The 26284-nt window shown below is 45.1% G+C and overlaps 2 protein-coding genes across 3 annotated transcripts in view; one reads left to right on the top strand and one right to left on the bottom strand.

The window, feature by feature from the left end:
• Window positions 1–495: 495 nt before the first annotated feature.
• On the bottom strand, window positions 496–20389 carry ZNF488 (zinc finger protein 488). Its single transcript, XM_074874005.1, has 4 exons — window positions 20317–20389; window positions 7610–7832; window positions 3300–3528; window positions 496–1934 (listed from the first exon to the last, which is right to left on the bottom strand). The coding sequence occupies exons 2-4, from the start codon at window positions 7826–7828 to the stop codon at window positions 772–774; spliced, it is 1611 nt and encodes a 536-aa protein (XP_074730106.1). The 5' UTR covers window positions 7829–7832; window positions 20317–20389; the 3' UTR covers window positions 496–771.
• Window positions 20390–24365: 3976 nt separating this feature from the next.
• The window catches only part of ANTXRL (ANTXR like), a 71287-nt gene continuing 69368 nt past the window's right edge, over window positions 24366–26284 (top strand). For both annotated transcript variants that reach the window (XR_012629679.1, XM_074874836.1), the window contains exon 1: window positions 24366–25133. Coding sequence is in view for 1 of the 2 variants with exons in the window: in XM_074874836.1 (XP_074730937.1) it covers window positions 24973–25133 (161 nt within the window). In the remaining variant the exon portion in view is untranslated. The remainder of the gene's footprint in view (window positions 25134–26284) is intronic.

Here is a 26284-nt window from a genome sequence, read left to right as displayed (position 1 = left end):
CAGGGCAGAATTTGTGCTCCCTGCCTCCGCAATGTTGACAATGGGTCATGTTTTGATACAGATCTAAGTTGATTGTAAAAGATTTTTCAAAAGTGGCAGAGCCTAGAACAGAACTCAGGTATAGTGATTTACAAGTCACATCCTCTTTGACAGTCTACTGGTCACTTGTTGACAATCACAAATTTCAGACAGAGTCTTAACTTCAAGTCCTTTTCAAAGCCAAGGAGACACTGAGATACAAGTTTTTTACTCAGACTCACAAATCTGATAAGAGAGCTGATTCAGCTAACATAAAGAATTGAGTCCACCAAAGCTGCTAGAAACTGTTGCTTCCTTTCTTTTAGCATATAAGCTCTATTTTTTTTAGTGCTTAAAGATTCCTCATTCAATGAGGTGGTTGTTGCTTTTGTATTTACATTGTACTGCACAGACACCAGCAAATCAAATACAAGCAAAGAAAACTCCATTTGCAAAACAATAATTTTGGTCCCAACTCTTTGCAAATTAATACTGCATGTGCATTCATTTCACTATTTTATTTCCTCAAAAATAGATTGACAAGGGCTAGGTTGAGTTTTCAAAACTTAGAACCCACTCAGACTCTTGTAAACATTTTATATTTTTTTGCAAAGCATCTATTATAAATTACTGTAAACAGTGATTTCCTGTAAGAAATTAATGTAAACTCAAAAAGAAATGGATACAAGTGAACTATGTTCCCCTTCTTTACCCAACTTGCCCAGTCCCTCAGTGAGATCTGTCTGCACAGCTCTAATTATGAGAAGTCATGTGCCGGGATAAATGATGGCGTTCTCGGAAGTACTCATGACAAATGGGACATGTAAGCTTCTCCTCTCGTCTCCTCTTGCACTGGGATTCAGTTGAGGAGTATTCTTTTTTGTGATGTGACCGCATGTGGAAGACTAAATCAGATGTCATGCGAAAGGACAGGTTGCATTTGGCACACCAGTTCTGGGCAGCCACTCCAAAGGACGTGAAGGTGGGAGGAAGAAGAGTCAAGGAAGAGGAGGAAGAAGAAGTGGTGGTTGTGTTTTGTAACTGTCCTCCTGCTTGTTTGGGCCACGGTTCTGAGGTATATGGGAAAACATTGCTCCGAGTAATGCTTGTCTGCAGCATCTGAGCATTACACAGATCACTGACAAAGAACTTGGAATTGAGAAGAGTGCTGCAGCACATGATGTCTGTGGTAGCAATGAAGCTAGACAGCTCCTCGAGGCTCTTTGGTGACTCACTCATGGGTTGAGAAGAATTTATTGCAGCTCTTTCTGTTAGACACTTACTGGGTTTGCTAAAAGCACTCTTCTGTTCTCCTCGGGCTCTGGTGGGCCACACAAAGGAGAATGCACTACCGGAGGAGTTCAGCAGCACTTCCTTTGATATCTGCTCTTTACCAAGTGGGACAGTGGTATCCTCCTGTCCTGGCTCCTTCAGTCTCTCATTTCTCAGCTTCTCCTTCATCCTCCTGACCTCAGTGAAAGCACTCTGCTTCTGCTCTAAAGCATCCTTCCTAGCTGACTGTCTCTCTGACCTCAGTTTCCAGAAAGAACCAGCCAATGCATGCTCTCCCCCAACCTCTTCCTTGCCCCCACAGTTATGTTCCTCACTCAGATTATTGGTTTTCTCCAACAACACTGTTTGCCTGCTCCTGTTGTTCTCAGGCTCTTCAGATTTTGTTCTTCTTTCTCCTGTGAGACCGCGGGCATTATCTGTACAAGCTGCCATTTTGATCTCTAAATCCCTTGCCAGGCTGTGAAAATTCGTGGTCTGCTCAGCTAAGTTGCTCTTTTCAGTCTTAGGTTTCTGGAATTTTCTCCATAGCAGGGCGCTCTTCTCTGGGACACATAGGAAGCGCACATGGGAGAGATAGGAATGCTCACATTTAAAGACTCGGTCGCATTCTTGGCATCTCAACTCTGCAGAAACAGACAACAGATGGTGAGTTTTGCAAAGGTAGAATCACGGATGGATACAGATTCTGACCCTGTCATTGACACAAACAAAAACCCAGAAACATCTCCTGTATCACACAAGATTAAACATGGTAGAGCTAATGGCAGTGCAGACACATATGGCACATCTTAACCTTTGTAAACAGTATCTGTGCTATGTTATTTCACAACACACAGCAGTTTTTAAATGCAAATGATGCCAGACAGAACCTGAGGCCTGGGATACATAGGAAAGTTCGTACATTGGTTGGGTAGAACTACAAACCACTAATTTGTAGGCTCAGAACAGCTTAGATCACTTCCCAAACTACAGAAATGGAACTTTTTATAAGAAAATAAGGCTGCTGGTTTGGGTGGAACATTATACCTGCTAGTTTAAAGCTTTCAGGCTAGAAGATATGGTGTGTCTGGTGTAGATAATACTTTGCCCTGGTAAATTCAAAAGGCTGACAGTGTGTGTCTACACAGAAGCTAACAGAATACACTGAAATCAGTTAAAATTATTTAGTGGGTTCCTGCTATGAATGTGTCTGTATTAATTTAATATTAATTTACAGGCAAGTACATTACCATATAAATTTACCAACTCACACCTTTACCAACCTACACCTTTACTAACCAACCTATATAAACTGTTTTAAATCAGCTAAAGGGAATGTAGAAAGGGTTTTATTCCAGTCTAACTAGATCAAAGTTTGGAGCAAATGACAGCTGGAGTCAAACTTGGCATGGACCTGACAGTGATTTGCTTGGTCTCTCCATAGTCTAGATTCTTTTTTCAACAATTGCCAAGCCAATTTCTTTTAGAGCAATAAATTTCTAGCAACATCTCAGAATTAAAATCATGCCCTTTTCCTTGCTCCCACTGTGTCCCACACTAAACAGGCAGACTGTGCTCTATGTGGTACTGTTTGCATTGTTATGTATTTTTATAGCCCTGATCATAAGATTAAAGCTGAACACTAGTCTATACCTGATTCCTCAGTGAGCTAAAAATGGCATATTTCCAACTGATATTTTAGGCTTTTAGGATTCCAAGGTAGTCAGGTGCATAGACTTCCATTACACAGCTCAAAAATTTCAGCATTAATCCCTAGTGCACCATTCTCTGCTGGAAAGTAGCAATGAAAATGGCATTGAGAACTCTAAATTTGTTCTTGCTTCATGCCTTCAGCTCAATCCCCAAAGTGGAAGGTCTTTTCCCCTAGCTGACTGGCTGAGAACTCAGGCAGGTTATATTTCCTGTATAACAATATCACCACATACTAAAGAAGTTGCAGACTCACTTCAGTCCTTAGTGACCCCTGCAGTCAGCAATTTGGTACTTACCATTCTGGGGACTCTGAGCTTTTATCTCATTGAAACCCAAGAGGCTGGAAAGCTCCTCATCATACCAGACAAGCAGCTCCTCATTTTTGTTGATTTTCCTGGTAGAGCGATAATATAACTGACTGTTTTCTAAGTAAGCTTCCAAGTTTTGCTCCTTGCTATTGGCAGCTGCTTGTACAAGTCTCATCCAAGGCAGTCCTGTGGGACTGTGCACAGACGTAACGTCTACCTGTGAGACAGGACACAGAAATGAAGTTTCAGGTCTTGGGACCCAAAATAGATTTCCATCAAATTCAAGAACAAAGATTGTTTTCTTCCTCACACAGGGCCAGTATGCCAATGCTGTGAGCCCAATTCATATGCCAGTATCACCAAATCCAAAATCACCATAGGGAGAAGGCTTTCCCAGCGTGAGTGCTAAGAGCTCTGGGAATACAGCTGCATGGGAGGGAGAAGGAGACACCGATGTTCACAGGTAACTTCTCATGGCAATGGCAGGGCTGGTACGTTGGTCAGTCTCTAGCCCACTCATGGCAAGGATGATGTCCTCTGTCCAAGCAGGTTGTCCCATGGGACCATGTCAGGTGTGGATCACAGAGATACAGAAGGTGTGCTCCTCTGTAAGTAGGGGTCTCAATCCCATGTGAAAATGGGATATGCATTAGGAGAGGTGCGAGTGCTGTGGTCTGGGGGGTGTGAGATGTACAGACCTCTGGATCAGTGCAGTGTGAGCCCAGAAATGAACACACACTCTGGGCAGTTGCATGTGGAGTTTTTCACTGACATAGGAGGATATGGATCAGGAGGTGTAAGAACAATCTTGATTATTTGATTCAGCACCCTAAGGAGACACATCTTCATGTATAACTGTTTGGCAAGATTACATAAAAAATAGATTGTAATAAATACAAATAAGAAGCACTTATATGATCTCATCCCTTTTTCAGAAATAAAATTATATATTCCTATTTCTGCTTTTGATAAATTGATTACATTAATTTCAAGGTATCTAACCAGATAAAAACTCATCAGATGAATATTTTTCATCCAATTATTTCTGAGAGCTGTGAGGGGTTGATTTACTTTCAGTATGTGTGCATTCAGAAATACCAAACAGATTAAGTTAAAAACTGTTTCTTAGGTTGCAAGGTCAGGCACTCAGAAGTTAAAAAATAATATTAAGTCTACTGCTCACAGGATTCCTGAGTCATGTAGTCACAGGTTGACCATGCTCTGGAAATAATATAACTCTAAAACATTTGGCTTTGTCTTTCTCAGTCAACGTGTGGCTCCCATCTCAGTTACTTTATGGCATTTGTTCTAAATAGGGAATGATTTATTTCTTTATACGTTTTTCTTTGGTGTTTACCACAGCAGATCTATGTCCTCTGCAGTATTTGAAAGATGGGGAAGATTTTCAAAGCTTGGAGGCTGAAACACAGGGCGATCAAGGGCAACATTTACATGAATAAAAAGCCTCAACTGATTTTTGAAGCACTAAGTCATTGTTTAGAAAGGAAGAAGTTTGGAAATGAAAAATGTCTAATGACAAGTATGATCTAAATTTCACCCCAAGCAATGTATAGGTCTTTGTTTTCCACTAATTGCAGGACAGCCATTCACTGGTGTTTGGTATCAGAAACAGTATTTTGGCTATTTCTTTCTCTGTTTTTAACTCTCTCTGACTATTACCTACCATGAAAAGTATGACCACATTAGTAGCTTGAATACAAGCATGAAACATTAAGGGACGATTAGGATGATAATTAATTAGTATAAGGGAGAAAATAAATCTGCATGCCCTGTAGCTGGTTCTCTCTAAATGCCATGGTAATTAACAATGATTGAGAAATACAAAAGTCTGACAGCAACACAAGCACACCCACCCACACGCAGTGGTTGTAACTAATAGCTATGACAGAGGCTGTCATTTATTAGTTTCTGTGTTTCAGAAATACTGAGTATCCACCCGGCGCTCTAAGCAAAGTCAAAGGGAACACAGCTCCTCCAGGAACCAGGACTCCAGGGACAGAGCTAAGAGCTTAAAGAAGGTGGGGAGAAGTAAAAGACAGAACATAAGATCTGGGTGCTGTCAACTAAAAGCAGCTTTAGTTTTTCCATGTGTTTGGGGACACTACAAACCCTGCAAGCCCACCCTCTTCTGGAGATGGCAATCCCTGAGATGAATCCTTTGCACTCATCTGTGAGGTAAAGGCTTCACAGCCCAACAGGCTCAATCACAGCTGGGCTATGGAGGCGATCTGGCTTCCTTGATAGAGGCTGGAGAAGGGAGAGAATAAGACTCTTCCTTGGAACCCACAAGAAGCTCTAAGGGGCAGAGGAACTCAGTGGGACAGAAAGCTTTGTCAGGGGCCAGTTTGCTTTGCTGGGATGAATGGTTTGCTGGAAAGAACCACCTGTGCCTATGGTTGCCAAGGCATTTTCTTTGCCCAAGCATACAAATTGGCCCAAGGAGCTTAAATTAGGGTCTCCAAGCGGATGAGAGAAAAAACTTAAATCTCCCTTTTGGACTAACCATAAAAGCGCAAGACGAGGAAACACTTGTTAGAAATAATATTCCCCAAAGTCTTGCAGGAGTGCTGCTGAACTATGATGAACATGAACCTCAGCTACAAAGAATCCATCTTACCAAATTATTCCTGCATGTATTCTGTTTGTACCATAGCCAGCATATCAAAACCCATTTCTTGTTTTGCACCTCAGTGCCATGATAACAACACAGTGTCATGATTGAATTGTTAATTAATTGTCTATTCATACAGTTAGGAGCTTAACAATAGTTCCTGATTTCTGAAAGGTTTACCTTTAGTTACGAGTAGCTATCAGGATATGGGACCACCAATTGCATCTGAGACAGCTACTTGCACAGAATTTGATGTATTTACTGCCAAAAGACAGAGATTTGAGCCAACTCAGGCATCCAATTTCATGGCTGCATAACAATTACTTAGCTCAAATGTAGCAAAACATGAAAGCCATCCCTCTGGAGGGCTCTTCCAATGTAGAAATCCTTTGAGGCTCTTTCTTGAGTCTACAGTAATTCCAAAACTCCCAGGAGAAATACAGACATATTCCATAAATAAACCCTTGTTTCAGGATAGATCTTTCTCCAAAGAGCTTGTATTTCTCCTGGAGTACTAATAACACTGTCCAAGCAAGCAAACTTGTTCCAGAGACTCAAACAGTCAGAAAACCCCTGAAGCCTCTTTTTCTCTTTCTTAATTTGTTTAAAGCAAAAGTGTCAAGCAGGTGTCTCCCAAGGGCTGCATCTTCCATATTATACATACTCCCTCAGATTTCTCTCCACCAGAGCACAGAAATCTTAAGAGAACTTGGATCTCTCCCAGATACATCCATGACATAGCATGTGGGAAATTTGCTTGCCCCACATTATAAAACACTACCTCCCTGTCTTCGCCTGGACCAATGATGACTGAAATGCACTCCAAGACACAGAAAGCCAAGGAAAGGGGCCAGCATGAGAAATACGCATCGTCCAAATGAAAATGTTATGATAAACAGCGGCTAGAGAACAAAAATAATGTGAACTAGGGCTGGAGAGTTAACACTCTATCATAGTCCTGGGATTTCTGATTTTCCCTATATGACAGTTCCTTTTGTTTCACAGACATCTGTGTGGCTTCTCTAGTGATTGAGAAGTGCAGCTGTAACACAGACGGGCATATCTAAAGTAACTTTAGGAGGCCCATGTACTAATAGCAATAAATTGTGGCTGCCTGAAGATTGTGTGGACTGATTGCCTGACTGATATCTTCTACACAGCCTGCGATGAGATCACTGCCATTGTGATTTTACTTTCATGGATAACTGAGCGAATTGGGTTAACGCTTGCTCAGATCTGTCAACAAATGCCATGAATGTACCACCTGCATGAATTAGTGCAATGCCACAGTCTTCCCTCTCTGCTCTCACAGGGCTGTCACACCTCCTGATAAGATAACTTTGTCCTTTGTAAGGATAAAACCTGAGCATGAAATCTGTAAACTATTTGTCCCTCTTTCCTCCTATTCCCAGTCAGTGCTGAAGAAGGTCATCAATCATCAGCATAGAAATGGGACTCTGTATTCTGCCTGCAAAGGAAACAGTTTTCACTGAGGTCCCTCCAGTCTACGGCTCATAAATCAAAAATTCACTGGCTACTTCTCCCCTTTGAAGGAGCTGTTAGTTGTGCTGAACAAAACAAAAATCTACCCCTTGGCCAAGTTACCTTCTCAGGGATGGTGTAACCCTTTTTGATACAACTAACATTAAATGCTACTTTCTCCTACCTTAAATACATAGTGGATATTCCGTCTATCAGAACACTTGAGAGCAATAAAAGCTACAGTGTCCAGCAGGGTGTTCTGGAGCATGCATGGTCCAAAAACAACTTCTTTGGGAATGTCTTGTGTGGTATGAACAGTAGCCAATATGTCCGGAAAATGGTGATGCAGAAGTTTGTTGTCATTTGTCCAAAGGAATTTAGGCAAAGATGTAAGTTCCATCATAAACCTGTAAAATAAGCAAGAGAACACATTTGGAATAGAGATAGAAATGGAAGGGGACATCACTACGTACAATATAAAGGCTTCCAGGAGTTGTAGGTGAATTGTAAGAGCATGCCAGGACATCGTTGGTTACAGAGTTTAGAGCTTTGTTAACATCCAGTTCAGAAAGAGAAAAATTACTTTGCACTAAACAAAAATCTTAGGTTTGTAAACAAGTGAGTTAGTTACTCTTTTCTGGAATAGGCAGACACTCCAAGAGTTCAACTCCTGCTACACTTCTACACTCTACAGCCAGGAATAAGTAAGCAAAATTTTCAGTGAGTGGAGCTCAGCATATTCTCATTCAGCGTACTCTCAGATATCCTTCTTATTTATTAGTAGTGGTTTGTAAAGTGTGAAGAAAGATAGAGAAGGAGAACAACAACAACAACAAAAAAAAAAAGCAAACACTTTTTGAAACGCATTTTGAAAAAGCTGTGCTTTTTGATTTGGGAGTATATCAGCCTAGTTTCTGGTTAAGCCAGTACAAAACCAGGAATAACCTGAGTCCTGAGTCTATCGAACCTGAATGCACAAAATCTGTGGGGATTGACAAAAAGATTATTTTCATCCCATCTCAAAATATATATGAGATCTTACTTATCTGCAGGTTTTGGGAAAATCAAGTCATATTATGACTCTCTGCATGGTGATACTCTAAGTATAATGGTACTAGAGACTGCTATCTTCAGAGGATGAATTTTCCTGTCCTGAATACTACATTTTTCTAATAATACTACATTTTTCAGATCAGGGGCGATTTCTGCAATATGAGCCACAATCTGAGAACTCTGTATGCAGTGAGGAGGCAGGTTTGAGTTATTTGTCATTCTAAGCTTCTCTAGGTTTTTAATAAAGATATTGCCATCTCCAGCTCCCAGCTGGAGGTCATGGAAAACCTTCATTTACTCCATCAAGAGCTGGATCAGGTCCATTAGGCAGAGAAAATTAAAGAGAACAGCAACAAGCCCTGAAGAGGTCTTAGCCTAATAAATGCTGAGACAGAAGAGCTGAAAATCCAGTCTAATCTTTCTTACTCTCTGCCAACAGAATTGATTTGTTACTCATTGACTCATGACTTAAACTGAAGTGATATAAAGTGCTCAGGAGAGTTGCAGTGATTTAACTAAATCAATTTCTAAATCAGTATAGTTAATTCGGTATAACTTCTTCCTGGTAGGCAAGGTCTAAGGCCTTACCCTTAAAATATTAAAATACATGGTTACATATGCAGTAAGTAGTAAACATCTGAGGGGTGAAGACCTAAACCAGACAACCAAGGCAAAGAGTGGAATGTGAAAGGTAAAAAAGAAGGTTGGATGGATTGCCAGAGATTAGTCACTAGAAGGATAGACTGTATTTCTGCTTTCTGTTAATGATGAGTTTCATTGCCTGGTTTCCCAATAATCTCCTAAAGTAAGTATTGGTGTGAGGACAGAATGATGGGATCTATGTGTACATTTGTACAATATATAGAATCTACCTAAAAAATGAAACATATTAATATGTATGTGTGTATTTCCATTTAAACTATACCAATTTTTAGAAATGAAAACCATCAAGACATATTTGTTTTAAATAATACTAAAAATAAAAGTTCCAAACCAATCAGAAAATAAATCTGAGATCTAAGATGCTTATAAGTCTCTCTCAGTAAGAAGTAGTTTAGAAATAAATTATAACCTGGGACAGTTCCTTTTCTAAAGAATTCACATTCAGGAAATTCATAATCTCTTCTGACATTATTTTACTTCTCCATTTATGACCCTAGAAGGCAACTTATCTTACTAAGATTTCCCTTTCTATGAAATTCATCTAAATTTCTCCATGTAAACTAAGAGAATGCTGTGTCTTGGCACACTGCTATCACTCCAGAGGAAACAGAAATCCAGGGCCCTCAAAGCTGAGTTTTCAATGGGGGAGGATGCTGGATTTGAGCACACAGACTTCTCCCAGGAAGAGGGTGGGTGCTACCTGTGTGCAGTCAGTCTCTTCCTCCAGAAATCTCAGCCCAAGCATAGATACAAGGGTCTGAAGAAGCTACACTCCCTTCCAGCTAGCTATTGCTGCCTGCTACTTTTCTCTAATTCAGCAGCTTTTCAAAGAGGTATGGTAAAACCAACCCTAACAAGAACCATTTCTCCAAAGACTGAAAATGTGTGGATATCAAGAAAAACTGTAAGATTTATGTGTAACAGCACCACCTAGTGATTTCTGCCATAACGTATGTCCCAAAGAAAGTCACAAAGGGGCAGGACGCGCTCTAGGACTGTTACCTTAAGATTGGTCTGTAACCATCAGTTCACAGAGCACATCCACAGCCCACGCCTCCAACCCGGAGGGCTCTTCTGAGCTCCTTGGTGAAGCTGTCAACAGTTCCCAGCAATATGTGTGCTGCTTGCTCTGCTGCCTACTCCCCTGCCCCAAATCCTGAATACAGAAGGGCTTCCACACACCCAATGGGAAGGGCAGGAACTAATGGCCTGGACATAGGAGTCCTGTCTGTATGCACTGTCCCACAGGCCTGCCTGCAGGTTAATCCTCCCTTCTGGGGAGGGGAAGGGAAGCCATCACTCCTCATTAGAAGCACTGCCCTACGGCAAAGTATCTGGCCATGGGGCAAATAAATCAATATGTGCATATCTTCAGTTCCATTTAATTCACCTAGATTGATGGGATAGGGGAAATGCAGGTTAATAAGGAATATTTTCTAACAGATCTTTCCTCTATCCAAACTCAAGCATCCCTCAGTATGACACTACAGTTTGCTTGTTTCTAAGTGACTTGTGAATTAGTCAAAGATCTGTGATGGACAAAAATATCCCCCAAACCTACAGACATTAATGCCAAAGTCTCAAGTGCTGCCTTGGCAGCTGTGGTTGCATTCAACTTTTGTACAGAAGCATCAATTTTGTGAAAAGTTATGAAAATTATTTACCATGTATATACAGCAAATGGGCTTGTTATGGTCAGCCTTGCTCCAAGAGCTTTCAGCATGGGAAGATCAATCTCTTCAAATAATTTGTCGAATGCACCATCTAGTGTAACATCTCAGTATAACACAGTGTCCCAAGACAAAGCAACAGCAGGACATCCCCGACACCCTGGTGTTGTTAGCATGTTGTATCACTGCAGCTTCTGAGCACCCTGTGAGGCATGAATTGCTTGTCTCATGAGTGGGTCACTCGCTCTGCCACCCTCTGCTCAAACAGGAGGTTAGGTCCCGCCACAGGTACTGGGTTTTATAGGGTCTGGTCAGGGTTATGTCAGGTAGGAAGGGTAATTTAAATTTATAGCATTCTCTTTAGTAGGCTGCTGGTACTTGGAGTGGAAAGTGGTGATACTCTACAACATCTTTAGAAGAGAAAGGGTGAATCTTTTTTCTACAGTCACCAAATAGCATGAGAAAGCTCTTCCCTCCGCATGGACAAGATTTCAGCTTGTGTTACAGAGGCAAGTTCATCAGCTGAGGGCTAACAGCGAGCAAGCGTGACTGTACTGCTTTAAAAATAAGCTGCTACCTCTGCAAAGGGATGTGCTGCATCCTGTGGGATTTCCAACCTGGGCCAGCACTCGCTCAGAGGTCTGCACTGCAAAGTGCAGATTCATCTACAGGACAATATGGGAACAAGTCCTGCTCCCTGCACAGGTGAGGGGTGGTAGGGGGTTCTCTAGTAGCCACAGCACTTATCTTGGAGAACTGAAATACTGACCTCCTCAAAAGTAAAGACTGAATCTTGAAACATGATTTGAAAAGAGACAGAGAAAATGAATTTATTTACTTTCTGGACACTCTGGTGGAGAAAGAAAACACAACAGATGAGATGAAGGGAGATAAAAGGGCCACGGACAACAGGAGTGAGAGGTGAAGGGGAGCTAAGTATCTATAAAAGCTTTACAGGCATCACTGAAATATTATGGCTGGATTGTGCAGCTCTTCCCATAGTAAGTCCATTAAAATACTCATTGACACTTCTCAGAAGTAAATAATCTCAACTGGGTATGGGCATGAGATTGCCCAGGGCCTTAATCAGCTCTGCTCTTTTCAGTCCTCCCACCACTCACTGCAAACCCAGAGAGAGCTGAGGAATGACTGTGTGCAAGGTCAGGTCTGACTGCTGCCAGAAGAGCATCTGCTGGATTCTCCAAGGGCATCAGCAGGTATGTGGCTACACTCTGGCAGCATGCAGCACAGACGGTTTGCTGCATAACAGTCAATGCAACCTCATAGCTTGAGAGCAACAGCAGGTAGATTAGCATTGCTGAAATATAGCAGCACCACCTGTGATGCTTAAAACAGGTGACAGAAATGAGCTAGAATAAAGTAAGATCACATGTAAGGAGACCAGAATATAAATCTGAAATACCTCTCAATTTGGACAGAGGTTTGATTTGGATCCAGATTAACCTCTACATGTTTTTCATTTGGTTATAATCTAAAGCCAAAACTTTAGCCACAACCAAGAACGCTTGTTTTTTTGCAAAACTTTCCTTAGTTTTCAGGAACTTCAGACTTGAACCTGAATGAGAATTCTACACCAACCCATGAACCCAGTACTTGAGTTCTTGTTTAATTATAAATCCGGTCCTAATGCAAATCTCACATCTTTGCCAACCGTCTTCATAGTCCAAGGAAAGTCATACTTATTAAGAATCTACAAATGGAGTCATAATAAGACATGGAGAAGGTATTCTAAAATGCCTGGCATTTTTCTTCTATGGGCTGAAATAGGTGAATTACTCACATTCCTCATAGTGAGCAGAGGACAGAGAAAATTATCATAACAAAGAATTCTCCAGGACTTTATCTAACCAATTACTCTTGTCTTATGCTATTGATTTCCACATTTTGGCTACCTCCTTTAAGGAGCAATAATTCTGCTGTGCTCTCATTTCTTACAGATTCGCTAAGCTGTCATAGATCTGACTAAGTAATTCTTCTACCATATAGCAAAGTTTACAGAACTCTGTCATAACCCTTGTTGTGAAGGTCATATCAGCAGCTCTGTATCATGCAGGCAATGATATGCTTGCCTCAAACTGCCAGTGCTGGGAGTGCCAATGCCTCCCAGAGACATGATCCCGCACATGCAACATAATCCTGCTGTTCTCGTTCATGTTCTGCATAAGCAGTTCCTATCCCTCTGGGCTCACCCACATAGATGTCTCTGAAAGGGTGAAATAAAATGAATATTTATAGTGCTTTAGTAGCACATTAGAGTCAGATCACCTGTTAGACAATGGGTACTCTCCATATTCTATCTGTCACAGATGTGAATTCTTCATATGGATGAGTTTAAAGACTTGCTGTTTAAGGGATTCTTCATCCCTCAGAGAGTATCTGATACACATATACCATGTCCCTGAGTGATGGATTTTGCATCTTGATTTCTGAGAAGTGTGACAGATCTGTCAAACAACAAGTACCTATGGGCAGGCAACTCCCTATGGATTATGCAATTGTGGACGTTCCATCAAAACCCGCATGAAATAGATGGTGCTCACAGCAACTGCTCACAGCCTGCTTGCTTTCAGACACAAATTGCTAGTCATCTTTTCGTTTCCTGAATGTTCTTCCAAGCTGGAACCCTGCAAATAGCCTTCTCCTCCTCTTTCCCCATTTCCTAGCACTTGCAAAGCAACCCATTAACTAGCTAGGGTTGCAACTTCTGCCTTCCTGAAAAATTTTTACATACCTCCCTCACCTCATAAGAAAAATGTGTTTCTAGAGAGGGGAAGTGAGAGAAGGGCATAGGAACGGTTCTTAGCTAATTTTCAGATCCCTGATTTTCTACTATATGGCCTTCAGATGTCAGTGCAGGCTCTTCTAAGAAATGTCTGGAAATGCCCAAATGTAGAAAGACCAGTTTTCATAGGACTTGGCCTGATTCTCCTTGACACAGTGACAGTGTTGAATATGGCATTACTTGGAGTTTCTTGGTGGTCATAAAAGCACTGGTAGCCTTGCCTAATATTATGAACAACTTTGCAAGTGTGAAGGAAACAAATTAATCCCCCTTGCAAGAGGGGAACTTTTTCAGCCAGAATTTAATTAGCTAGTTCAGCTCTTCACAAGCATAAATGTAAGGAGATAATAAAAATTGCTTCCCTTAAATTAATTTGTTTTTTAAAAATTTAAGTAACTTCTATTTCACCTTTACATTCCATTTTAACAGTGCATTAATTTGCATATAGTTATATCACTTTCAAAGCAATTACCTTAGTTGGAAAAAAAAAAAACACAGCACAGAAGTTACTTGTAAAAACTAATGAAAGTGTTTGATCCTGGAAAGCATCATCCCACTGTCTCTCCAACCTTTTTTACATCCTCCAGACTTTCTCCAGAGGAGGGATTAATGTAAAAAAAGCTCTGCATTTGCCATGACAACAAAACTGAAAGAGGAAAAAAAAAAAAGAAAGAAATATTAAATACTGGGACTATAATTTCCTTCACCTTTTCACTTACTTCTCTGTGCTCAAAAGTGTAACAGCGTTTTCCCTGAAGAGTATAACCTGTGAGTTTGTGCCAATGCACAAATCCTGTGGCCGCTGCCAAAACTGCCTTTGATTTCAATAGGAGGTCTGTCAATCTGAGGAATCTGTGATCAGATATGCAGTGTCACATACAATAAACTACAGACATTAAAGGAATTGAGCTGATGTAGACAGAGTGCTTCTGTCTGCAGCATTTATTATACTCTGTTGTTATAAGGAACTGAGGATTCTTAACACATGAAGGGAATTCCAAAGGAATCAGAGATGGAAAAGTGAGAAAATCCACTTCTTGAGTTTTACACATTTGCTTTCCTTCCATGCAAGGTTTTATTCTCTTTTTATTCAAGTTGTGAACTGCAAAGGAGAAGAATCAAAACTAAAATTGAAGGAAACTGGCAGGAAATCAAAGAAAGGAATGGAGAATTCTTGTTTTAAAAGATAAAATAGCTAATTCCAGAACCCACAAAAATAAATCCTGAAAGGAACTGCAACCTGTTTCCTAAATCTATTAAGTTACAAGCTGAGAAAGTCCTTTTAAAGCATGAAAAGTCTAAACAAGTCTTTTCTTTTAGCTCACTGCCGCTGCAAGATGGAGCTTCTGTGCTTCAGCTTGGGTGCAGGTCTGGGGGCTGTTTCCTTTTGGGCATGAAGTGGTACCTTCATACCTTTACAGCTGAAAATCCCACATATGTGAAGAAAATCTTACAAGTGTACATGGAAAGGACAGACAGATATAGCTATGTGCTGCTGTTTCCAGCCTGTTTTGAGTGAACAAAGCCAGCTGTGGGTTTGCTACCCTTCAGACAGCCATTATATCCCAAGCAGAGTATACGAAAGTCTTGGATTACCTTAGAAAGGAAAGAATTGCTGTAGATTTTAAGAAAATTAGTCCATGTTCCACTTATTTCTGAGTCTCAGCTTTAGCAACCGGTCCATCTTTGAGAAACAGCCCATAGACAATATTCCTTGAATTTCTGAGCTCTGAGAATGCTCTTTCATCCTCCCATTTTCACTGGTGGCAAATTTGGATCCCAGCAATGATTCTGCATAGAAGCAAGGGTCCAGCTGATCCAAAGAGGGCCCTTTCCTGCCAGTGAACCACTTCCCATCTATGCATTAGGAACAGCCGAATTAGCACTGATAAAGTAACTGAGATAATGATAATAAAACCTGTGGAGACTAGATTTTTTTTGCTGTCCAGGGCTATGACTGGGGCATACTGTGAGTACCTTTCTTCTCAGTTCCTCATAGCCCTTGATGTACTGCTGCTCTGAACATATCCACTGTACTCCTGGGGTGACTCAGTCCCTGCAGCTTGCCTGAGGTAGGCATCTGGGAAGAAGCAGAAGGAAATACAACTATGCAATAAGGAGGAATTTGCTGACTGCGGAGATGAACTGAATCTGAAAAGAATGGAATTAAATTGGGACTGAACTAGCCTGATGTATGAAAATAGTTTTCCCTTGGCATTCCAGGCATCCCCAGATTTCTTTCAGCAGCAGCTGCACAACTCTGACCTGACAAGCCCCTAAAAATAGTGGGTAGAAACAGGGAAACTCATTGTCTAGCATCCCCTGAAAAGATCATGAGGCAGCTCAGAGTGAAGAGCCTGGTGTCTACTTTCAGATTCCAGAAAATGGCCCTTTCTGGAGAGTGTGAAGTCAATCTGTAGGTTTTATTGTGAATCAGAGACCTCCACACTTATGGGGTGCTCACAATTTTGTTGTTGTATCGTCATGATATCTTCAGGGAGTAGTTCTCCAGTTCTTACTATTTTAAGGTTAAGGTTCTGTGGTCTTCAGACTGTCTTCAATCACCTGAAATCCCCAGTACATGCAATGTAAGCTGACAGCTCCTGATGAACCATCATTATATCTTGGCTGGATACCCAGCCTAGTGAATCATGAAGCTACCAAATCTTTTTATTATGAACAATCTCTCAAACTTCAGTGAGAATAATGAAGAAGACAGAGCTAAAATCCCTTCTTGGAAATGAGTAAATACCTCAAGCTCCACATTTGCCTTAAGCAAATCTTGTGAAATAGAGGTGCCATTTGGAAGTACAGATTGAAAGAAAAGCTTCCATGTTTCTTCTTATTTTCTGTGAGGATAGGGAAAGTTGAAGCTGAAGTGGGCTCTCTCCTGATGCATTGTAGCTGCCCCACAGACATGCAGAGCTGCCTCTCCAAAGTAGATGCATATTGAATCACTTCTCCAAGGCCACCACAAGGATGCAATTTCCACTCTCTACCTGAAGCCCAGGAACAAAATCCCTGAGATTGAGTGTCAGATCTAGCCTGATGAGAAAATAACTGAGATTTGAACAAGTCCCGGAGAGGTCATGTACCCTAGCCCCACTCACTTCCAAATTGCAGCTCAGCACCAAACTTCCCTGTGTTCTTAGGAAATTTCCACATTGAACCCCTATTTCTACTGCCGCCATCTTCCATGGCAGGAAAGAGGGTAGGCAGGAGAGGAATGCACTATCCCACATAGCAGGAAAGCCTGGTTAATAGTGACTGGCTGGGATGTATGATACAACTGTATCTGCATAGCTCCCTGTGAAGCCTTTTTTGATTTAGCAGACCTTGTAGTAAACTAAAGGTTTTCAATCTGGTAGAACATGAGCAACAGAGTAACTGAGGTCTCTGTTTCACACCTCCAAGTGCTTGAATACAAAAAATGCAGCGTAGGCACTGGGAGGGCTCTTGGTGTTTCAAGCTGTGCAATGAGGAACAGTAATACCCTGATGTCCTAATTAGAAAGGATGAAATACATTTCTTTGCTGCTATCCCAGTGGTTCAGACAGACCAGTCTAGGAATTTGACTCCATGATGCATAAAATATCAACACTGCTTTCCAGTTGGGTTGGCCCCAGAGGCAGGATTAGTGCTTCTGTCTGGCACTGCATCTGATCTAATGGACCTTGGTGGATGGTACTGACTTGTACAAGTCATAAGTCAGACAATCGACCTGTGGGTAAAGAGGAGTTGACTACAGCTCTGTAGTCTGCTGGCTTTCAAAGACTTGTGTTTGCAGGGCACTGTACTGAAGGGCTGACTCTTCACTGGACTACAGCTGTTCTGTCTAATGGAAGCATTACCTTTATCCACCACTTTGCTCTTGTGGTTTCAAGGCCTAAGACCTAAAAAAAAGGGTTCCTGTAGGATAAAGGGAGCATGTTTTAACTTCTCAGACAGAACTGAGGATCGTCAGTACACTCTATGGATATATTTCAGTTCAGAGCACACAGTATTTCACATTCCAGACCTGAACTGTGCTAGTGGTCACCTCAGAGACTTGGTCTGCTTTCTTTTCCTGCTGCTCTGGTGTTCATCATGCACCAATAGACATAATGCCCCAAAATGTCACAGGAGTTTTGAATTTTACAGGGGACCATCAGGAAGAGAGAGAAAGCAGATGTAAAAATGCATCTACTTTTCTCACATGCAAAAAAAGCATACAACGAATGTGCATGTTAAAGCAACAAAGTTATTCCATGGGAGTGGGAACAGAGAAGGCAACTACTCATCTGTCCACATAGTGTAAGAAAGTTACTTCTCACACAGATATGTGTACCCACTTTCAGCAAAATCCTTGTTTGATTAGCGTAAATAGGGGCCACAGTCATGGCAATTTGCACTAACACGTTTGTTCTCACAGAGATTTGTGCATCATCCTTCACCCGGGCATACATGCAAACAAAACCACCATTCCCTACATGTAGCCACAGAAAACAGAGAAACAACCAACCAGACAACCAACACAATCCAAGCACAGACTGAACCAAAATGTGTAACTTGTGAAAACAGTCACAAATAATTTTTGCTCTCTCTTCATACAGTTCACATTCATGTCTCCTTTTCACAAATTAAAAGAAAATACATTATCTGATTAACGTTTAAGATATACAAGGTAAGTTCTTGTTAACAGTCCTGCTATTTATGTTTGATAGCTCTCAATTATTTTTTTTTTTTAAAAAAAAAAAAAAAAGTGCTACATCTGTTTAAATGTTTCTTTCTGACGGGAAACTAACATTGGTGTGTAAGCATATACATATATGTACATACATGCATTCACAACTATACATACAACTATATAGTCTTTTGTCATTTTGCATGTTCATCATCTGTATTTGAAGAGAAATATTATAAAACTAAGAGCAGTCACTTTCATGTCATTAATAATGGAGATTTCTTCAACTGTACTAAGTAACATTAACTTACATTAATCTTATTTACATTAATGCTAAACTTACTACATAATGTCAACTCCAATAACAGCAGGTAACTGAGCTGAAGAACACTATGTAATGTGAAATTGTGGGGAACAACAAAACCAATTTATTTTACACTACAATGAAGCAAAAAAACCTTTTAATGGGAAGTGAATTTTGTAAATTAAAATAGGTCTGACCTAAAATAATTTGTTTCCCAACAAATACTTTTTTCTTTGACCTGGTGTTTATTAATAGCATTTGCAAGTAACATATGACTGTGCTGTAGGAAAATTATATTAACGGATTCACAGCATTACAGACATGGAAATATCCATATATAACATACTGGAATTTAGCCAAGTATTTTCTTCTACAAAGTCTTCCATACAATCTATAATTCTTTGAACCGAATTTATTTTTGTACTTTCTCATCTGGTTATGTTATGTTCAGATAATAGAAGCTAAAATAATATTTTGATTTTACATTAATATTTCTATGGCTATAAAGCTATTTTTTTCTATAAGATGATATATCTGTGGAGTTCTATAAGGCAGCTCTACTTTGCTTTGAAATAATGGAAGATGCTTAAATACTGAATGAATTTACTTTCTCAAAGAGCAGCCTATGCTTTGGTGTAGTTTTACACATTAAAAGAAATAAATCTTCAATTTAGTTTCCCAGTCTTCCTATTGCCTAAATAAATCCCTCTCTAGTAGCAATTATATTTAAAAACGGTAACAAGAGTTGTCAAGCACTAAATTTTGCATTTCTAAAAGCCAAAAATCAGAGATAGCTCCTGAGCAATAATTTATTACTAAATTCCGAATTTCATGCATGAGCGCAACTGCTTTTTATTTAAGAGGAACTATATTAAAAATATTAAACTATTTAAAATTCATGTCTTCCATCAAGTTTTTATCGATTTTTTTTCCCAAATAGTATCTGTCAGATCATAGAATAAAGTCATTAAAATGCTTCAGACATTTCCAGTGGACTGAATTCCTACAGAAACTCTTTCATGGAAGAATTTGCAAATGTAAAGAACAATGTGACATTTTAAAGTGGCGACAATAGCAGCTTCTAACTTACTTAACCAGTAGGAAATTGCTGCTAAGGAACGTGCATATCCTTATATTAAATACAAATAGAGAATAACAACGTGAGGTATTCCAAAGAAAGTTCATCAGTTTCTTAAAAGCAATTAGACCCCAAGTAAGTACCTAAAACCGCCACGATGCTCTGATCACCTGTAGAAGTTGGAAGGATGAGGAGAGCTGTAATCAAGAAAACGGGCAACTGGTGCTCGAGAGGTCTCGGCGAGAGAAGAGGAGCCGGGAGGGAGGAATAGGGCTACCACCTTCGGAGTTACCGGGGGGAGTGCCGCCTTCACCCCCGGCCTGAGTCACCTCCCTGTCGCCCCCCGGCAGCACAGGGACGGTACCCGCCGCCCAGAGGACTCTCCTCGGGACTCTCCTCGGGGCCCCTCGCTGCCGCATTGAAGCGGGCGGTGGCGAGGTCGGGGTTAAGCACTAGTCAATAAGAGGCACACCCGTGCCCTCGCCTGTTCGCCGGCGACACCTCCCCCCCCCGCCCTCCCCGGAGCACGGCACGTCCCGGCGCTGCGGCAGCGCCCGGGCTGGTCGGGGACCCCCTCGGGCCGCCTCATCGCCCCCTCGGTGCGCGCCGGCCGCCGGCTCGGCCCGGAACGCCGCGGCCCCTCGCCACCGCCCTTACCCGCTGCGGAAGGGCAGCGCAGCGCTCCGCGGCCGCGCAGCCCGGAGGGGAGGGACGGCGCGGCGCTGCCCGCTTCGCCGCGCGCTGCCCGCGCTCTGCCGGCGGCGGGGCGGCCGCCCCGGCCCGCCCCCCCCGGCTCCCCCCGCCGGGCCCGCCCCCCGGGCCACCGCCGCCCCCTCTGCCCGGCCCCCCTCACCCGGGGGTCCCGCCGCAGGCTCTTCGCGCACAGGGGCTCTCCGGCTCCGGGGGCCCCGCCGTGCCCCCCTGCCCGCCCGGCGCGCAGCCCGCGGACCCCGCTACGGCCGCGTCCCCGCGGAGCCCTCATCCCATGGCCGGGGCCGCCCGACCCCCCAAGAGCTGCGCTGGCAGCCCCCCCCCGCCGCATCGCCCTGGCACAGCAGCATCCCCCCGCCCCGCGCCGGCTCCCCGCCCAGAGCAGACCCCGGGAAACGCCCACCGAGGCGCCTGCCCCCCGGCCTCCCCGCCGGCCCTGAACCGCCCCCCTCCGCCGGGGTTCGCTGCCACCCCCGCCGCGGGGACGCGGAGCCCTTCCCCTGGCAGGAGCCATCCCGGGAGCGGCTGCGGACCGCAGCGAGGGGAGCTCGGAAGGTGGACGGGATTCCCCCTCCTAACGGTACTTTAACAAGAGGAGTTTCTTTTAAAGTTGGGGGGAAACCCTAAGCAAACAGGAACACCTCCAAAGCCTTCTTGCCAGTTGTCCTTTAGAGCATCTGACAAACACTTTTGGATAGAAGGTTATTCTGGGAGCTGCGGGTATTGACAAGAGTGGCTTAAATGAAAATCACTGCTTCATAGAAAGTACTCGCAGGAAACAAAATTAGGAATGTTTGAGGTATGAAACGATTTGTGGTGCAGCTGGGATGTAAAATAAAACCGTCAAACTTCTTGTCATGGTCAAATATTCCCTAAATTTGGACTAGCGACATTGCTTTTGAAAGATGTCGTTCCATATAAATGCCTTTAACGCCTGGTAGAAAATTCTTATGAACATGTTGACAAATGAAATAACGCGGGTTATTTGATTAGTGTCCATGTAATCTGAATATTGGCTTACACTGGGAAAAGAAACGTCAACCCTTTAATGCTTCTGAAAGGATGGGGTTTTGCTGCAATTAAAGAGCAATCTTACACCAATAAAGAGAGTGAATCACGCTCTACGTGTCCTGAGCTACAGGGATTAAAGAGGGTGAAGTCAAGAGTTTGTGTTTTCTTTTAAAATTCAGCTCGGGCAGAACGAACAACGTTATGGAGAGTAACGGGGGTTGGTAGCTGACCCGCCGCTGGGGGGGTGGGGGGGGGGAATCCACGTCCTAACCACCCTCCCAGGGACGGGTTTACGTGCCGGTGGCACCTCTTAATAGTTCCTTGGAAACACTTCCTGATTTGGGGTGCAGATGTCAGGAAACCGAGATGAACAATTCCCACCGCACTTCGTATCGCAAGAGTTTCTATCTTCGCAGCCTTTACGCAAATAGCTACAGAAGGCGCGGGGAGGGATAACTAGACGTTGCCACCTGCCTTGCGGAGCTTGAATCGCTGTGAGAGAGTGCGCTGAGGGAACCCCTGTCCCAGGGTAAGATCCGCACCTTACGGTCAGCTCAGCTGGTGGTTGGTGTGATTTTCCTTCGAGCAATACCCGAGGAAATGAGCCCGGGTGCCCGGGCCACCGGCAGTCCCCGGGCTGCGCCCCCGGCCCGGCCCGCCCTGCCTCCCCGCTCCCCCGCCCCGGGACACAAGCGCTGACCCCACCTCGCTCCGGTGTCGGACCTGCCGGGCTTGCCCGGTGTATGTGACAGACACGGGAGGCTCTCACGCAGATCGGACAACCCGCGTTGCTGAGAACAGGAGGCTGTGGCGCCGGGAGGCGGCTCTGCAGAGGCAGCCCCGCCGTGCCCGGCCCTCCTCGCAGGGGCTGGGCGAGCGGGCAAGGGGCGCTGGCAAACCGCTAGTCCCACATTCACCCGGATTTTTGTCCGCCGGGCACTGACCGCGGCAGTCGCTAGCCAGCGCTAATCGCTGTGGTATCGTGGCTTTGGCGTAAACCCAACGAGCCTCAAAACGTGCCCCCTTTGCCGGGACTGCGTATCCTTTGGAGAAGGCAGGTCGGGCAGCCTGCTCTCCTTCCGAGTAAGATGATTTATTAGTGATCAGAGAAGGGCGATGCACATTATCAGAAAATCGTTACAGCCAAATTTTTCTTCCTAGTGCCTTGTTCTGCTTTGGAGACTCCCTTGAAGTCTGCCGCGTTATTTTACGAAACAATCAGACATTCACGAAGCACCGAGGGAACCTGAAGCTATTAGCATTTTGATTTACTTTTGAAAGGCCGCGGTGGCTGCGGGGGAGAACGGCCGCTTCGGGCAGGGGGTAGCGAGGGCGGCCGGGACGCGGTGCCGGGCCTGCGGCTCCCGGGGACCGGGGCTCCCGGGGACCGTGCCGGCTGCGGACGCTAGTGGGCACCGTCGAGGCCGAAGCCCGGCAGAGCGGGAGGAAGGGGGATTCCTGCTGCCCGGCAGCCTCTTGCTCATTTTTTGTGAATGTCACCAGGGAGGATGTGGGTTTCTTGTATTTCTCCATGATCTAAGTAATCGCTGGGTCTCAACTGGCCAGTGCACAAAACCCTTTAAAGTGGTTAGCTCAAGCAGCGTGTTCAGCTTCTAGCTGTGCATAGTTAAAACTGGGCGAGCAGCTGAAAACCGGTGGACCCTCTAATCTTTTCTTGATAAGTTCCCGACCGCCGCCGCGGTTGGATGTGTCTGAACTCGGTCCAGCACAGAAACGGGGAACTGAAACGGAGATGCTTTCCCCGCAGCGCAAACTTTATTTCAGACTTGCAGGCGGCAACCTACACCGCACAAAACACGCGAAGGGCTGCTGGAGGGGGCACCGGGTCCGACGGGGGCTGGCGCGCCGCGAGCACGCGTGTCCTTGTGGGGCGCAGAGGGACAGGGCCCGCCGGCTGCGTGGGGGCACCCCGCCGCCTCCCCGTGCAGCCGCACGCCTGCGGCGGAGCCGGCAGCGCCCAGGACAGAGCTGCCGTGTGCTGCGGCGAAACACCCCACCCGCAGCCTTCCAGCGCCTCCCCGCAGGGCAGCGGGCCGAGCGCCGCCCGGGTGGGCCCTGCGCCCCCTCGGGTACCGGCCTCGGTGCGGAGAGGAGGGGTCACTCCTTCCTCTTGGCACGTAGAAGCGGCTCCGGGCCGGAGCGTTATCTTTCGGCTTCCCGGGTGAAGAGACACCCAGCGAAGCGATGGGTGTTGGGGGGGGCTGCTGCCCAGTGGGGCAGCGTACCAGCACCCCACACGGGATGGAGTCCCTCGGCCTCGACTCTCGTTCAAAAGCCTGCCCCCAGGAAAGAGAGATAAACGTCTATTCCCGACTCCGTCATGCAAAATGACTCTGCTCGCACCCCTCCCTGCGGCTCTTTTCGTTAATTAGGGGCTGCACAGCGTGGGGGAGGGGGAAGCGGCTGGAAGCCGCTAATTATTCAAACTTTGGAGACAGCATCCAGATGAGCTGGGTCAGCTCTTCAGGGCTGTGCTTTGTAACCTGTGTGCATCAGGCGGGGAGTGACCATGCTACTGTGCAAAGCCTCCATTGAGAGATTTCGTTTAATCGTTACTCATTGCCTGCAGGATGTGTGCAGGCTCCAGTGTGAGTAAACTAAGTTTTTTTACCACGGAAGAGAAACTATTTGCTGTGGCATGAGAGGGTCCTGAAAACCTGCCCTTGCCCCCGCCCCCAGTCAATAACCTTTTTCAATTGCACTCATCTCCTGCAGCTAAATTTTTCACAAGTGCCCCCTCGCGTCGTGTCCCGTCCCGTCCCGTCCCCCCCGGTTTGTCACAGGGTTTTGCAATGACGCCCATCTCCTACAGCCCCAGCCATCCCAGGACACCCCGCCGCTCCCCGAGTCTGCGGGCGGGAGGCGCAGCGATGTCCCGCCGTGCAGCCGGCCGGGCCCCGCTGCCCCTTGCCCCGCTGCCGAGCCCCGAGAGCAGCCGGCGCGGAGCCGCCTCCGCGGAGCAGCGCGCACGGGCGGCAGGGGCGGCTGCTCTCCCCTCCCCTCGCCTCCCCGCGGCGGCTGCCGGGCAGGCCGAGAGAAGGAGAGAGGGACGGAAGGACGCCCGCCCGCCCTGTGCCCGCGGGGAGAGGCGGCGGGGCTGGGGCGCAGCGGTTCCTAACCTCAGCCCCCGGCTCGCAGCAGCCGTTCCCACCTCGGTATCCCGGAACAGGAAAGTCCCGGTTCAGCTTTCCCCCATCAGATCCTGTCTCCCTCCCCCCGCTCCCCTCCCTCTGCCCCTTCCTGCCTCCGGCCCTGGCGAGAGGCGCCGCTTCCCTCGGTGCGGGACGGGGCTGAGCCGCTCGGGGCAGGCGGCGGGGCATGGGGACGGGGCTCCGGGGTCCATCCGGCCGGACTCAGCCCCCGGCCCAGAGCCAGCAGTCCAGTGCCCGGCGGGCAGGGCTGCCTTGAGCCTGCAGGGTTGAGCTGAGATCCTGAAGTTAGTGGTTTGAGGTTTTTTGTTCTTTTTTTTTTTTTTTTTTTTTTCCTCTGCCCTCGGTGCTTCCGAAGAGCCTGTAAGGTCTGCAGCGAGAGAGACACTGGGGGAGGAGGAAGAATTAAGGAAAGGAAAAGATGGCGAGTGGCAGGAGCAGCGTGGAGAAAGCAGCATTTTTGTGCTGCTTCTTGCTGGCCATGGGGAGCCTAACCTCCTGCGCCCGCCTGGAGGAGGAGGAAGAGCAAGAAGAGCAGCGCTCCTGTCACGGTGCCTTTGATCTCTACTTCGTCCTGGATAAGTAAGTGACAGTCGCATTTGAAAACGTTTATTCACCCTTCAGTGCCTCCTTACAGCAGCAGGGACGTTGTTTCCCCCGTCTCCCTGGGTGCCTTTTCCTGTCTCCCCTGGTGCCAAACATGATGTGTGGGGCAGGGTCCTTATTTTTGCTCCCCAAAACTTGCACATTTCCCAAGCAGAGCATTTAGGGGAACACCGTGCTTTATCCTGGGTTAGTTGCACGTGCAAACCCAGGAGATGTGGTCGCCCTCAGGTTGTAGCGTGTGTTGCATGTGGGCTGCGAGCGTTGGATTTGAGGGGATGTTGGTCAGTGCCCCCAGTACTCCTGGAGCTTGGTGTCCAGATTTGGGCTAAGCCCTGAGATGTCATCTGTGGGATTCAGCAGTGCCAGGGCTGTGCAGACTACCTAAAGTTAAGACTAGACTGTTTGTAGTGGTTGCTTTTTACAGACTCACTGTAAGGTTTCATAAAATTTGTTTCTGCCCAGCTTCTTTGGAATCGTCTAAACCTGTGTTTGAGTTACATCTAGTAAAATAGGTTGGTAAATACTTTTGTTTAATACTGTGTTAGCCAAATTTAGGTATGGCCAGAGGGTATGGTTAAGCTCACATTTATAGGCATGTTACAGCAAGTGCTAGCAAAGTGAGTGGTAAACTGGTGCGTCCGCAGGTGTTTTTCACAAGGCACAAATTTCTGTTTCTCCTGGTGCACTGCTAGGGCTTGACAGCCAAGGGTTAAACTCACGAAGTAAATTGTTAGTCTCCCACATATACTCAGTGTGATGGTTGTGTTATCTAATACATCCTTCCTTACGTATGTGACATAGTATTATGAAAGGCTGAAGCCTTTTCTTCGTGATTCTTACCCACAAGCCAGGTATGAAGTCTGCGTTGTGCTGTTTCCCAGTTGGGAGAACTGTTCAGTCCATCAGACCGTCTGCACAGCCTGCGTGGTGCAAAAAGCCACCATCACTCAGGAGCCAGTATATTCCCATATTCAAAAAGAAGAAAAAAGCTATCATTAAGTAGTGATTCTGGTTTTAGAGCAAAAGGGTCTGAAGACCAAAGGCATTCTGCCTTTCTAAAAAGATGCACTAACACACCACATAGTCATTGTTTTGTTTTCTTTCACTAAGAACTTGTTCCTGAAGTA

Source organism: Strix uralensis, chromosome 7 (assembly GCF_047716275.1).
Source record: "Strix uralensis isolate ZFMK-TIS-50842 chromosome 7, bStrUra1, whole genome shotgun sequence".
Taxonomy (NCBI): Eukaryota; Metazoa; Chordata; class Aves; order Strigiformes; family Strigidae; genus Strix; species Strix uralensis.
This window is presented reverse-complemented; position numbering and strand designations above follow the sequence as displayed.

What these genes read in the sequence shown, in the direction of transcription:
- ZNF488 (XM_074874005.1), bottom strand. Translation starts at nt 7,828, where the DNA reads ATGATGGAACTTACATCTTTGCCTAAATTCCTTTGGACAAATGACAAC. An exon ending in ATATCCACTATGTATTTAAG is followed by an intron (nt 3,529 to 7,609) that starts GTAGGAGAAAGT and finishes CCTGTCTCACAG; the next exon opens with GTAGACGTTACGTCTGTGCA. An exon ending in AGCTCAGAGTCCCCAGAATG is followed by an intron (nt 1,935 to 3,299) that starts GTAAGTACCAAA and finishes CTGTTTCTGCAG; the next exon opens with AGTTGAGATGCCAAGAATGC.